The sequence below is a fragment of the Pygocentrus nattereri genome, chromosome 10 (assembly GCF_015220715.1).
Source record: "Pygocentrus nattereri isolate fPygNat1 chromosome 10, fPygNat1.pri, whole genome shotgun sequence".
Classification (NCBI taxonomy): Eukaryota; Metazoa; Chordata; class Actinopteri; order Characiformes; family Serrasalmidae; genus Pygocentrus; species Pygocentrus nattereri.
In genome coordinates, this window is record NC_051220.1 from 39,783,795 (window position 1) to 39,798,241 (window position 14,447).

Here is a 14,447-nt window from a genome sequence, read left to right on the forward strand (position 1 = left end):
AGCATATTTAAAGAGATTAAGTGCAGCTGAACATGATCTACGCTAGTTTGGTTACAACTTTTCATCAAGTATAAACAGAGTTTGAGTTAAATTAAGAATTCTTCATGAGTAAACAGGAAGGTGTTGCATTGCATTGTTTAAAAGAATGCTAAAAACATGAGTTTCACGAAAGCAATACAGTACAGCAGTACAGTAAGTGTGTATTTAAAGGAACAGTTCGGCCAAAATTCGAAGTCACACAATCTTCTCTTTACTCCAGATGTAGCTGATCAGCGATTTTAGTTTAGAACCTGTGCTACGAGGTTAATCGTCGCTAACACGAGTCAATAGTCACCCAAATATTTTCTGTAAGTACAAGGAAGAAAAAGCAAATCCCGGTATATGTACTCTGCACAACACAGCCTGTTAAGTTTAATTACAATCGAACGGCTGATGCTGTTTGAAAACTGAAACAGTTGAGTCTTCAAGGCTCCGTCCTCTCCAGCAGGGGAATCTTTACCCCTCAGTTTCCTATTAGCACGAGTACAAGTGCCTACAGATTCATTACGGCGCTTCTCGTTCACAGTCGGAGTTCAAATCATCAAATCAAATCAAATTTATCTGTATGGCGCTTTTTATAACTGATGTTGTCACAAAGCAGCTTCACAGACTGGAGCTGTCCCGTCAGCTGTCACAGGCAGCACACACTAATCTATATAGAGGAAATTTATGTACATATATGCTTAATGAGGACCTGGATGCAGTTTGAGCAGGTTGAGAGAAGTTCTGGTGATGTATCATGTAGAACATGATTTGGGCTATTAGGTGGCCCATTGAATTGTTGCTGTGTGTCAGCAACATCAGCCTCGTAGCTCTAATTAAGTGACCCTTATTAGTCCCATAATGGGGAAATTTCACCTCTACATTTAACCCCTCCATATGCACTAGTGGTAACGAACACTAGGGGGCAGTGAGCACACTTGCCTGGAGGAGTGGGCAGCCCTATCCACAGCACCCAGCAGTTTGGGGTTAGGTGTCTTGCTCAAAGGCACTTCAGTCACACACTGTCGGCTCAGGGGATCAAACCGGTGAGCTTCGGGTCACAGGGCTGGTTCCCTAACCTCCAGCCCACGACTGCCCCCTCTAAAGAAGCAAAATTAGGACACCAAACACATCATGGCTAATTTAATACATCTTGAGTAAACAGAAAACTGTGTAAATATGATTGTCCACGCAAACTGCCCCTTTAACGCTGCTTCAAAACACAAAGCCAAGCAAGCTTTCTGTGATTTAGATTTCCTGTCTTCCAATGGCGATGAATGAAGTACACAAAACACATGCGCACCAGCAGAGCGGGCGCTCATTCAGCACCCCGCCTGTAAAACGTTTGCTGTTCTGCACAACACGGCCATAAAGTCACACAAAACCATATGAAACAAGAAAGCTTTTAAACTGCCATTCGTTTTTGGGATCCTAATAGAATAACTGGATTTTGGTCTTGGTTGCTGTAGAAACGGTTGGGCCCACAGAACTCCCAGCTGAGAAAAGCGAGCAGAAAAAAAGCACACACGGCTCAGAGGTCAACAAAGGGCACAGAGCGGCTTCAAAATCTGCTCAAAAAAGGACATTCTCCCCCTAAACTGGGCTATTTTCATTCTGTGATCTGGACCCTCCAAAGCACACTTATAAAAAGAAACCAACAATGACGTGCTGATCGCTGCTCATGCCAAGACACCGTGATGTGCTGAGAAGCGCGCTATCAACATAATTATCTCCAGAGAACCTCCGAAGACAAATATCTACAGTGCATAGAGAGTTAAATATGATGAGGATTTGTCTCCTGATGACAGACAACAAGACATCTTTAATACATACACCGATCCCCGTGAACAACTTCGGCTTGTGGCGACTAATACGTCAACAAACAAACCTGAAAACATCCCTTACAAATGCGTTCAGTGCTCTGTAAATATGTGGTGGACACATAATGCAGATAGTCTACGCCAAATATGCAATAATACGTCAAAAATCAATTTGCAATGCAATGCTCAAGGCCTAGCTGTAAAAGTGCAGTAAAAAAAACAAAAAAACAGCAAAAAACAGCCGTGTCACCAGGAGATCACGAGTTCGATCCCTGGTGATGCTCGCCGTCTGTAGCCGGGAGTCCAAGAGAGCACAGCTGGCCTCGCTCTCTCTGGGTGGGTAGAATGCCCCCCCCCTCCCCCCCTCATCGCGATGCTTGTCAGCGCAGCCGTCTGTTAGCTGACGTAAAAGATCTGGCGGTTGGCGCTTTCCTCCGAGCGTGTCTGGCTGTCCCGTGACGTCGCGTGAGCGAAGTGGGACTCGGAGGAAGCCTGTGCTGCCTTCACCCTCCTAGCGTTGGTAGTATCGTGTGATTGGGGGAGTCCTAAGTAGCCGGTGGAATTGGAGACGACTACATTGGGGAGAAAATCGGGCTTAAAAAATAAAAAAATAAAAAAATATCTGACAGAATGTAACTCTCAGAAGTTGCAGATACTATATATGACAGCGTAACAAAGGCATGGTGTATTTTATATTCATTATTTCTCAAACCAGTGGAGAAATGTTCATATCTTTTGTACGCAGTAAAGAAAACTATTTATTATAACTTGACTTTTGGTTCTGAGTGTTTTGCTACTATGCTGCTCTTAAATGGAACCCGTTGAGAGAGAACATTAAAAGAGCCCCGGCACTGGACACTTTTAAATCCAGGCTCAAAACGTTCCTATTTGAGCCGCTTTCGGTCAGTTTAAACACTGTTAGCTCTACTGCACTTCTAGCCTGTAACAGCACTTTACCCTCCTACTATCATAATTTATTATTACTTTTATTTAATGCTTAATTTCTCCTCTTTTAAATTCATTGTTTATGATCATGTTTTAAATCACACTTTTCATTTCTGTCCTCGTATATCTTTTAAAATTTTAATCTGAATTATCTTCGTATTTTCTCGGTTATAAAACGCTTCGAACGACTGAAGTGGATGAAAGGTGCTATATGAATAAACCTGCCTTGCCTAGGGTGCTGAGGACATGAGCCGAAACGCATCCACCCTGAAAGCAGCTCAATACGCTTGGAGGAGAACACTAACTGCTAATTCTGTGACTGAGTGATAAGGGGCGAGGGAGGACCATCACCCACCCCGAGAGAAAGAGAGAACAATTATACTGTCTTGGACACCTGGACACGGATGTCTGTGGCACCATCTGAGATGATGGTTTGAAGTTATTGTGTTGTGAAGGAAAAAACTTCTTCACGCTTATCTCATTTTGCAATTTCTTGACATTGATACAAATGGAGAAAAGTCCATTCAAAAAAGAAAATGTAATTCCCTAAACACAGAAATGATAATAATAATACTAATAATAATAATAACCGAGTGGACTGTTTAACCAACAAACTGACAATATGTCAAAATTAATTCAATTTTATAGAGAAGTAACAATTTCTCTATACGCTAATTTTATCCTATTGGGTTGAGTGGAAAATGGCAAAATCTGACAAAAGTGGTAAAAACTAACAAAAATGACTCATGACAGTTTGTGGTATTTGACTCAAATAATGCATAAAAATGATCCTGATTGTTAAACGTTACAAACTATCCCATTCGGTTAAGTGTTTGTTTCTTTTACATTTACATCTCTGATGTAACTAACTATGCCCTGAACTTATTTAAAAGGGAATTCCTCATTTTTCAACATTTCTGCATAATTAAACGGTTAAGACGTAAACAGCGCCGTTCGGAGTGGTTCTGTGTGAAATGCTCCGTTGTAGAACAACCTGCCGATTCAGGGGTGATAGGAGCCCGACGTCCAAAGAGTTTGTCTTTAAAAGCTCCCTCATGGAAACTTATTACACGCTATGGTTATGAATTCACTGCCTGACGCCGGAGACGCGGCTTTAAATTGGTTCTGAGAAGATTTTTATCTGAAACATATAAACCCATTAATACTGGAGGGGTACGTGTAGCTTGCTATAAGAAAAAAGATTACATACAGACGCTCGGAAGATTATAAAATGAAGTCAATTGATGCAGAAATTGTGAACAACTGATGGAATTCATGTTTAAGTACTGCTAAACAACAGCCACAGCTAGGGCTTTCCAGGGTTAAAATATGGCCTGGGGAAATTCTGCTTTTCTGAAATGTAGCATGAGAAAAAGCAGGTTAGTTATGCCAACTGAGCACATACAGTAGCACTATTGTGCAGTACAGCGCAGTGGAACAGCGAAGCAGGACAGAAATGCCTTGTAAAGGGCTTCTGCACTCCACTGCCTCCTTCAAATGGATGAAGAGAGCGGAACAGCTTGAGTCATGTGGAACAGGTTGCGAGTGTCAAAGCGAGCCACCCACTCACTCACACATGCATAGACACACATACATACATACACACACACGAGCTCCTGTTCTGCTGGGCCCAGCCGAGTGTGAAATATGAAGCTAAAGTAGTCGACTCTGGGGGACGCAGGACGAGCTGCAAACTGTGCATCTCCGCAGGCTTTTGTTTTTCAATTCAGCGTTAAGTCCATTACATAAGGTTTACATTCCACAGCTATACTGGTCGGGGGGGGGGCGCTCTGAGAAAAAGCCTCTCCGGAGCATGTAGGTGTGCGTGGGTACGCGTTTAGGTGGGCGGCGGGCCGTGGTAACGCAGCATGATGTTGAAGGAGCGGGCAAAGTTGTTGGACAGTGAGCAGCTGGTGCCTTCGTCCATCATGGGCAGCAGGAAGGCCAGCAGCAGCAGAGCCAGCAGGAGCAGCTGCAGAGGGAGAGCCACGCGACAGACACGGTACAGGAACCCACAGCAACTCTTCTCCTGAAACAGACAGACACACAGATACAGGTCAAGTCTTCATCCAGCTGTCTAATCAGGTCTGTACAAGAGAATGCAACCTTTTTTTTGGAGAAACACGGAGCAAGTTTACAGAGAAATCGATAATACTTCACTCAAACACTGCTACAGATCACTGACGTGTCATGCCATAAACATGTTTTGGCAGATATATGCTGTCATGAGCTGTCCAGATGGCTCTGGGCTACTGAATAAATGCTCACACAAGTCATGTGCCTCAAACCCCAAACACTAAATACTCTGAACTGTGTGATATTAAGTAATAGTTATGTAATACAGGATGATTCAAAAAGACTCAGATTTCAAAGAGCCATATATCACCTCCGCAAGGCGCCTAGGAACCAATCACATACTAACTGTAAGAGGGGGTCATAGAGTTTCTGACTGGCTTCCTTCAGTCGGCAAGGAGATGAGACCCCTGAGCTGAAAGCGTTCTGCGTTCTCCACGTCAATAAGAGTGAATCTGTCAGAACTGTGCAGCCTGATTTTCGTGGGCAGTGAAGCTCCAACAGCTCAGAGCGTTCGGCGCTGGTTCCACACTGGATGATCTCCGAAATCCCACCGAAAGAGCCGTGAGTGCAGCGACACCCGACACTCTCAGTCCAGTATGGGATGAGTTTGAGTGTGGTGTTGATGTCGTCTGTACAGCTGGAGGAGGTTCAGACTGAGACCTTGTACAATTACATTATATATATATATAATATTACGTGATATTTTATTCCTTGTGTACTAAACCTAGACCTTGTGTACCATGGAATAGTTTTGGTCTTTGCTGTAGTTATTTATAAGCAGTGTGTTAGTTGCAAATCATGTCTTCTTCTTCTTCTTTCGGCTGCTCCCTTTAGGGGTCGCCACAGCGGATCATCTGCCTCCATCTTGCCCTATCCACTGCCTCCTCTACTTTCACACCAACCATCTCCATGTCCACCTTCACTACATCCATAAACCTTCTCTGAGGTCTACCTCTTCTCCTTCTACCCAGCAGCTCCATCTCCAACATTCTTTGCCCAATATATCCACTATTCCTCCTCAACACATGTCCAAACCATCTCAACCTGGTCTCTCTGGCTTTATCTCCAAACTGCTCCACCTTCACCGTCCCTCTGATCTGCTCATTTCTAATCTTGTCCAGCCTTGTCACTCCCAACGAAAATCTCAGCATCTTCATCTCCGCCGCCTCCAGCTCAGCCTCCTGTCTTTTAGACAGAGTCACAGTCTCCAAACCATCCATCATAGCAGGACGCACTACTGTCTTGTAAACCTTCCCTTTCACTCTTGCTGCTGTCCTTCTGTCACACATCAGCCCTCTTATTTTTATTAGTAAGCACTGTGCCAATGGTATTGGCACCCTTTATGAGCACTGTAACCCAGAGACAAATTTGTTGTGTGCAAGCACACTTGGCCAGTAAAACTGATTGTGATACATGGCAGATTAAGTGCAGTAGTATAACAGCAGGTTCGATAATAAGCTTTTAGTTAAGAAGCACTGGCAAAAATTGTAAAAATACAGTGATGTAAACCTTACTATAGACCAGGGGTATCAAACCTCAGCACTAAAGGGGCCAAATAAAAATCTTTAAAAAAATGTACGGCCCAGAGAAATTTTTTTATTTCATATTATTTTATTAATTATTTGTTGTGCTGTAACCCAAACTGACCACTGTTTACTCAAAATATGCAAAAACCTTAACAGTAAAACAGACACATTTAGTAGACCTTGAAATATTACATGAATACTTGAAATATTCAAGACATCTGGTGCTTCTTTCGTTCATTAATACTCATTAATACTTGGCCTCAATTTTGGAGCTGATGAGCTAAATTAGGTGTTTATGTCAGTGGAACTGCAGCTGAAATGCGGTTCGTTGTTTGGTGATATGACTTGTGTGGAACTGGGTGGAATTGTGATGCACATGCACATCGTATTGCAGTGCACGCTGGCTGGGCACTGTAGTGCAGCACATTGTGAAACTGACACATCATATGAGAAAACTAAATAATAAAAACACAAAGTTTTAAAAATTTAGAAGAAAAATAATCACAGGCCTTGTGTTTGATACACGGGCTATAGACAAACATGACACACGTTAACTCTTGAGTCAAGAGCCATTATCCTCATTCTGGCATACCACTCAAAGGCCACTTTACTTATACAAGCCTTTTAATGTAATTTACATTGTGTACAGACAGATTCGAGTCTGCAACGAACGTATTTTAAAAGGGGAATTCCACTCATTCAGAGTGATTTGGCGTGAAATGCTCTGTTTTAGAGAAACCTGCCGATTCCAAATTGTTCACAGTGGTGGGGATAGGAGCCAGACTTCCAGTTATTACACGGAACAGTTATGAATATGCAGATTGTGATAAGACAAAATATTTCCCCAAAAAACTTTTTTTTCAGACTTACCACTATTTTACCATTTTCAACATGACATAAAAACGTGGAAAATTATGCAGAAGTTATGAAAAATTGGGGGAATTCCTGTTTAAGTTACTTATTCTATTGTTTTAGCTATGGCAATGTACTTCTGTCCAGGCTCATAGATAACAGCATGTTATACAGTTAGGAATCACATAGGCATGTCTATTGCGTGGTTGGTTGGTGTAGTGGATAACACCTCGGCCTTCTACACTGTAGACTGGGGTTCAATCCCTGCCTGGGTAGCACCCTACACTACTTTCATTTGAAATAGAACATTTACATTTTGTGGAGGTTCTTCAAACAAGGTTGTTTAGGGAACCAAAACTGGTTCCTCTATGGCATCACTCAATGCCTGGTGGCACGGCATCTTTTTTTGAGTGTGTACATTTGGGTCACGATTGGCCCCTCCCAGTCCTGTCCATGTGCTCCTTTGTTTTGTTTTTTTAGTCCTGCCCCCTGTTTTGTAACTCCACCCCTGATTGTGTTCACCTGTCCCTCATTGTTCCATGTATTTAAGCCCTGCGTTTGCCCCTTGTGTTGGCCAGTCTTTGTATGATTGTATTGGTCTCTGTTTATTGTCTCGATTTCGGTTTATGTCATGTCTGTCCCCCAATCTGTCCGTATCGGCTATATGAACCTGGACTGTTTTGACCACGACCCTGGATTTGCCCATAATAAATCTCGCTTATCTCAGCATGTGCGTCCGCCTCCTCGCTCCCCCTTACGATTTCACCCCCCCCCCACCAATCTACTGCTTTAAACAGCCGCTCTCAGACACCCACACGCCACTCAGAGCTTTCTATCTGCACACAGTAAACAAAGAGCTCAATACACATCAACTTCAGAGTGCAGACATTCTTAGGGACAAGATTTTAGGAACCGGGGAACCAGCGAACCTTTTCCAGAACCATCAGGTTTGAAAGCTGAACGATTGCATAACGGTGCAGCGCCACTTTTAGCCCGTTTGTTTTTGAAGTCTCGGTACATTTTTCTGCCTTTTCTGTTTATAAAAGGCTCAGCTGTTCTGGTGAACTCAGCTTTCAGCAGCTCCTCTCTGATCTCCATCCTGGCTTTTCACAAAGAAAAGCACATTTTGCCAGTACAAGCAGCAGCGATCAAACGTTTCTACAATCACTTGCCATATTAATCGTGTACGTTCTCCTATGTGCAATGATAACACGATGGATATTTTGGATATTTTATTAAGTATTTCAAGAATTATGAACAAGATGTGAATTACATGATAAATAATATACTGTAATTATCTTTTTCCCATATCCTATATTTCTCTATTATTATTGCTACTGTTGACACTTTTTAGTAACAAAAACAGTCACAGCAATAGATTCTTATATGACCATTTTCCAACCTCTCTTTATGCATTAGAATTAAACAGGCTGTTTTTGTTACTGTGCCTTTAAGACTGATACGTCAATCACGCATAACATTATGACCACCTCCATAAACATTATACATCTATAATGTGTCACTGCAGTGCTGAGAATGATCCACCACCCAAATAGTACCTGCTCTGTGAGGGTGCCTGGGGGTCCTGTGACAAACTGCTATGATAATTCTCCTTGTATTGTATGTTAGTGCCAAGCCAGATGGTTAGCACAGCATTATGATCTGACGTCAGCTCCAGTTTAAATAAAGGCATTTTCAGCTCATAACAGACGAGTAACATATTCTCTACCTTGCATGCAAGTAAAAGGCTAAGATTCTAAGTCTTATTATTGTAGTGTAAGCCTGTCTGCTGACCTGCTCCTCCTGCTCTACCACTTACTACAGGAATACTTGTGCTAATCAACTTTTTTCCATTGGTTTTCAGGCTGTCGCTGTAAGCGTGTATGTTTGTTAGATCCTGCTGGTGTGGGTTCATGACTGTTTCTTCTCTAAATGACAAGCATCATTTAGACGCTTGTGACTTGCACGCTACCAGCACCCCCTTGCTGGAGGAACTTTAGACTACTAATTGAGAGCTCCTAAACCACACCCCCCTGCTTTACATATTAAAAAAGAGGTGTTTTCCGTTATTATACTGGAGTCTCTGGAACTCAGCTTGAAGTGTCTTTGGGAAAGTATTATGAAAGAATTTGAATTTTTTATATTATTTAGCATGCTTAAAATATAATAAGTCTTCTTTACCAAGATAGTGATTATCCCCTTGGAAGCATCATCAACATTATTTTTAATTTAAGTGTAAATAAAACAAATATACTGCCGCTGTCCAAAGCGAACCATGTTTTCATATATTTTTCTGTATCGGTTGAACACAGCAGATGTCCTTTATTGAAAATTCACGATTAATGTATCAACAGAGATGCTCCAAAATGATTTGGACTAAAATCTATTTAAATTTAAGATAAGATAAGATAAGATAAGATAAGATAAGATAGGGCTTTATTGTCATTCACATCACATGTGGTACATGAGGTGGAACGAAACATTGTACTCACAGTCCAGTCAACTCCCAAAGTGACAAACAATAAACAATAAATAGAAGGTGCATAAAGGGGAGGACAGATAACAGCAGCATGGACCACAGCAGTAGGAGGTAGCAGGTGTACATCTTAATACTGGTAATGTATAAAGTGACATGTGGGTGATTATAGTAAAGGCACTGATTCAGTACAGCAGCAATAAATAAGTGGACATGAAGTGCCGTTTCAGTGATTGTTCAGCTGGAATTTAAGAGTCTTACAGCTTCAGGGAAGAAGCCGTTCCTCAGTCTGGTAGTTTGGCTCTTAATGCTCCGCAGCCTCCTACCTGAGGGGAGCGGAACAAAAAGTGTGTGTGCTGGGTGAGTGGGGTCCTTCATGATGCCAGTGGCCCTTTTCCTGCATCTAGAGGTGTAATGTCCATGGTGGTGGGAAGGCTGACTCCAACAGTCCTCTGTGCTGCCTTCACCACCCTCTGCAGAGCTTTCCTCTCTGCCACAGAGCAACTTCCCTGCCACATGGTGATGCCGGAGCACAGAACGCTCTGGAATCAGGCTGGAAGTGTTATTACTCCATATTACTCCAAGTGTTTTACTCACAATTTTGATTTCTCCTGTTACTATTTTGGAGATACTTGTGGCTTTTGGGACAGCGATGATATAAAAGATCCCTGTTTTTTATTTTCAGCTGCGCCTCTCAACTGAGTTTGTCACGAATTTCGGCAAAGAATTTTCACTTTGGTGCATCAATTTTCAATAACTTAAAAAAGTTACCTGCTTGCCTTGCCTGAGTTCACTGAACTTCTCATGGCAGTTTAACAGAACAGTAATGAGTGTTTTACTTTTGAAGTTCAATTAACCTTTAAAATAACGATGTTACTAACTTTCTTTACGTTAAGCAATGAATCATTTATCTGCTGGTTCGCTGTGCCGTACAGATGACTCTCTATCTGCTCCAAAGCGCTCCATAAACGGTCATTATGAGAACGGCTCGTTCTTGTGAAAGACGTCACATTCCCCAATTTCACACAAGACCTGATAAAGTTTCTGATATAAGAAAAACAGAAATCCGCTAAAGCCTGAGGCTGACTCACTTTTCCACATGACTCATAGGCCACAGCAAAATAGTTTCGCGCAGACGAGTCCAAATTAGAGGTGCCACAGAATGAGCGCATAATGTATGAAGAAAGCGCTCATTGATGGTGTTCAGACTTCATACTCCATTTGAATGGTGGAACTGAAAACCACCCACACCTGCTCACTAACAGCCATCTCTGCTGGAGCCGCTGCAGAGGCCAACGGGGCGCGGGCAAAAAAACGCAGCCCGCTCCCTGTAATGCCTCTGTACAGGAGCGCTGCGAGAGCACATCAGAGCCACCGTTTGAGGGAGAGACAGCAGAGTGGGAGAGAGTGGGTGGAAGAGAGAAGAGAAAATCTCTTCTTTACTGTCCTTATTCTACTTCTGCTCTGCCTGATCACTGTAATTACATCCAGACAGCTCAGCCACCTCCACCTGTACCTGACAAGTACACGGCCTATGAATATACTGAGGTTCTTACATCTATAAATGCATTAATACTGTTCCAAACAGCAGCTCAGTAACTGGAAAACATTGCGTCATTCCTGTGACACTGCATATTAGAGTGAAATATAATGGCAATATGGGGGTCTCAGGGGTCACAACTCACATTAGTTTTTATTCCCTTAAGCTTTATCACATCGTGAAGTTTACTATTCAGTAACTACATGGAAAGCAACGCAAACTGGATGAGTTATTCCGAAGTTACATGAGCGAGGAACAAATGCTGGGGCATTTTAGAGGCTGAAGGGCTCATATTCTACACTTTTTTTCTTGACCTTCACTTCACTTGAACGGCCTGTTTTGTTACTGTGCCTTTAAGGCTGATATATGTAACTGAGCTCTGTTCCAACTGGCTGCCCTGTTTCATGCTGTACTCTACAACTTCAGTGTAAATAGACAAGATTTAAGTCACCCTTTAATAATCCCACCCCGGGGAAATTCATCTTCGCATTTAACCCATCTGTGCAGTGAAACACCACATACACACTAGGGGGTGGTAAGCACACTTGTCCGGAGCGGTGAGCAGTCCTATCCACAGCACCTGGGGAGCAGTTGGGGTGGTTACGTGCTTTGCTCAAGGGCACTTCAGTCACGTCCTGTCAGCTCAGGGGATCGAACCGGAGACGTTCCGGGGTACAATGCCCCTAACCTCCAGCCCATGACCCTGCCTACCTGCTGACGTCCATAAAGGCTCAATTTCCCAGAACTCTCTTTGTGACCCATGAACTTCAACGATCCTCCAAACAACGCTCCAGATTACCAGAATACTGACCGGCTGCACCTGTGCTGTATGTCATCATACATCACAGCTGTAGTTTAGTATATAAACACAGACTTTAGTATAGAATGTCGTAACACAAGCAGTCTAATGATAAGCCAGATGGGCACATACAGAGAGCATAATCATCTAGAGAACCTGGGTGGTTCTCTAGGGTGGTTGGTTAGTGTAGTGGGTAACACCTCTGCTCTACACTATAGACTGGGGCTCAATCTCCCACCTGGGTAACATCCTACACTATACCAATAAGAGTCCTTGGGCAAGACTCCTAACACCACCTTCGCCTACCTGTGTAAAATGATCAAACTGTAAGTCGCTCTGGATAAGAGCGTCTGCCAAATGCTGTAAATGTAAAAAAAATGTAACCTTACAGAGTCAAAATTTTTTGCAGTGGTGGTGATAGGAACCAGACGTCCACCTCTAAAAGCTCTGTCACATATAATTATCCTAAGAAATGGGTATAAATACACTGCCTGATTCCTGAGACATTATTTTATGACAGTTTTGAGAAGGTTTTGGTCCAAAATGTATTATTTTTTTAAATCGATCCATGGTGGAGCAGAACATGTAGGGTTCACTGTGAGACAACAAAGTCCCCAAAAATCATTACCATAAGATTACATATACAATTTAGAAGACATGCTACCACTGAAAAGAAATCGGACTTGTCAAGTTTCTCTAAAATTTCACATCAAACCACTCTAAATGACTTCGTTTGCATCTTAACAACTGAATTATGTGGAAATGGTATAATTCCTTTTTAAGAGGAGTTGTATATGGAAATAGTTCAGACAACCGTATAATGAATGTGTGCAGTGTAAGGCTGTATGACCTTCAATATATCCTTCTGTAGCTCAACGGGTAGTGTGTTACATTACACACACCTAAAACGCCCCTATCCTGTACGAATCACCGAGAATACATCCTGTACACAATAAACAAGGGTAAAATTTACACGTTTTCTTCTCATCTGAGATGCGTGATCGCTATTTGCTTAAAAATGTGAACATCTAAATAGCGAAATGGTTAAAATGCTCATTCCTTCTTGTTTGTTACATTTGCACATTCAAACGTGCCCCTCCTCTGAGCCGCTTCTATTTTAGGGTTTGAAATAAGTATGTGCAGGCAGTGAGGTGAGATAGGGCTTTAGTTTCAAAGACTTCCCAAATGAGTAGGCTTTATTTACTCTGGAGGATAATGGCAGGTCACTGGGTAACCTGCGTTCACTTATGATACCACCAGAGACAGAGGCCAACACCCGCAGGCCACTGGGGTGTAGGTGAGCTTTCCATTCTCTCAGAACGGAGGTTGTATGAGCTGATAATGAGCTGCTTTGAACTTCACTGACATGACAAAATACAGCCACGAGAGGTTGTACGTTACAGTGATTTTACCATAAGGGGCAGCAATGTAACAACAAGCATATTTTTAAAATGATTTCCAATTCTAAGGTCAGTGTTTCAATGTTTCAGACTAATGCCGTCCTGTGGTCCTGAGAAAGATAAATATAGTGTACAGGACAGCATTTAAACCATTTTGGAACGATTCGAAGATGCTTAACGTCAAAAAATCATGAACATGCTATTCATGTCTACATACATCAATGAGCCAAAACATTACGACCAACTGCTTAATATGCTGTTGGTCCTCCGTATGCCTCCAAAACACTGTAGCTCTGTCCTGCTGAGACATGGACTCTACAAGACCTCTGAAGGTGCTCTGTGGTATCTGGCATCAAGACGTTAGCAGCAGATCCTTTAACTCCTGCAAGTTGTGAGACGCAGCTGCTGTGGATCGCACTTGTTCCAGGATTGAGATCTGGGGAATTTGGAGGCCAGGGCAACACTCTGAACTCGTCATCAGAGAGGCGCGGTAGGTGGGGGTGCTGAGGCAGCTGTTTGAGGGTGAGAGTTAAGCTACATTAACATTACAAGCTTTACTGCTCAAAGCCGTTTTTTCGCTCAAATCCAATCTCTGTGACGCGACGGTTCCCACTCGTTTAGCTGAGTGATTCAAATCCGTCATTAATGTGATGAACCGGCGTCCTGAAATGAGCCTCATGAGCTCCTCCTCCTCAGTAACGTCACGTGACTGAATCACTGCATCATCAGCACAAACTAACGAGCAGAACGAGCTTCGCTGAGAAGATCATTAACTCTGATCAGCTCTCAGCTTCATTATTAGAGCCAGACGGAGGAGAAAAAGGTGAGATGAGCTGCTTTTCCACCGTTTACAGGCTTTAACGTTTGTTCGGTGCTGTTGCCATGGTAACGCTGAATGATGGAAAAACAGCACATGAATTCCGATCCGAGCGTCAACATTAAGGACGCATAACCATGAATCAGATACGTGTCCGATCTAAGACCACATATGA

At 42.6% G+C, this 14,447-nt stretch overlaps 1 protein-coding gene across 1 annotated transcript in view; it reads right to left on the reverse strand.

Moving 5' to 3' along the window:
* Positions 1–2,350: 2,350 nt before the first annotated feature.
* The window catches only part of syne3 (spectrin repeat containing, nuclear envelope family member 3), a 58,064-nt gene continuing 45,967 nt past the window's right edge, over positions 2,351–14,447 (reverse strand). The window contains exon 18 of the mRNA XM_017711280.2: positions 2,351–4,815. Within this exon, the coding sequence (XP_017566769.2) occupies positions 4,624–4,815 (192 nt within the window). The 3' untranslated portion in view covers positions 2,351–4,623. The remainder of the gene's footprint in view (positions 4,816–14,447) is intronic.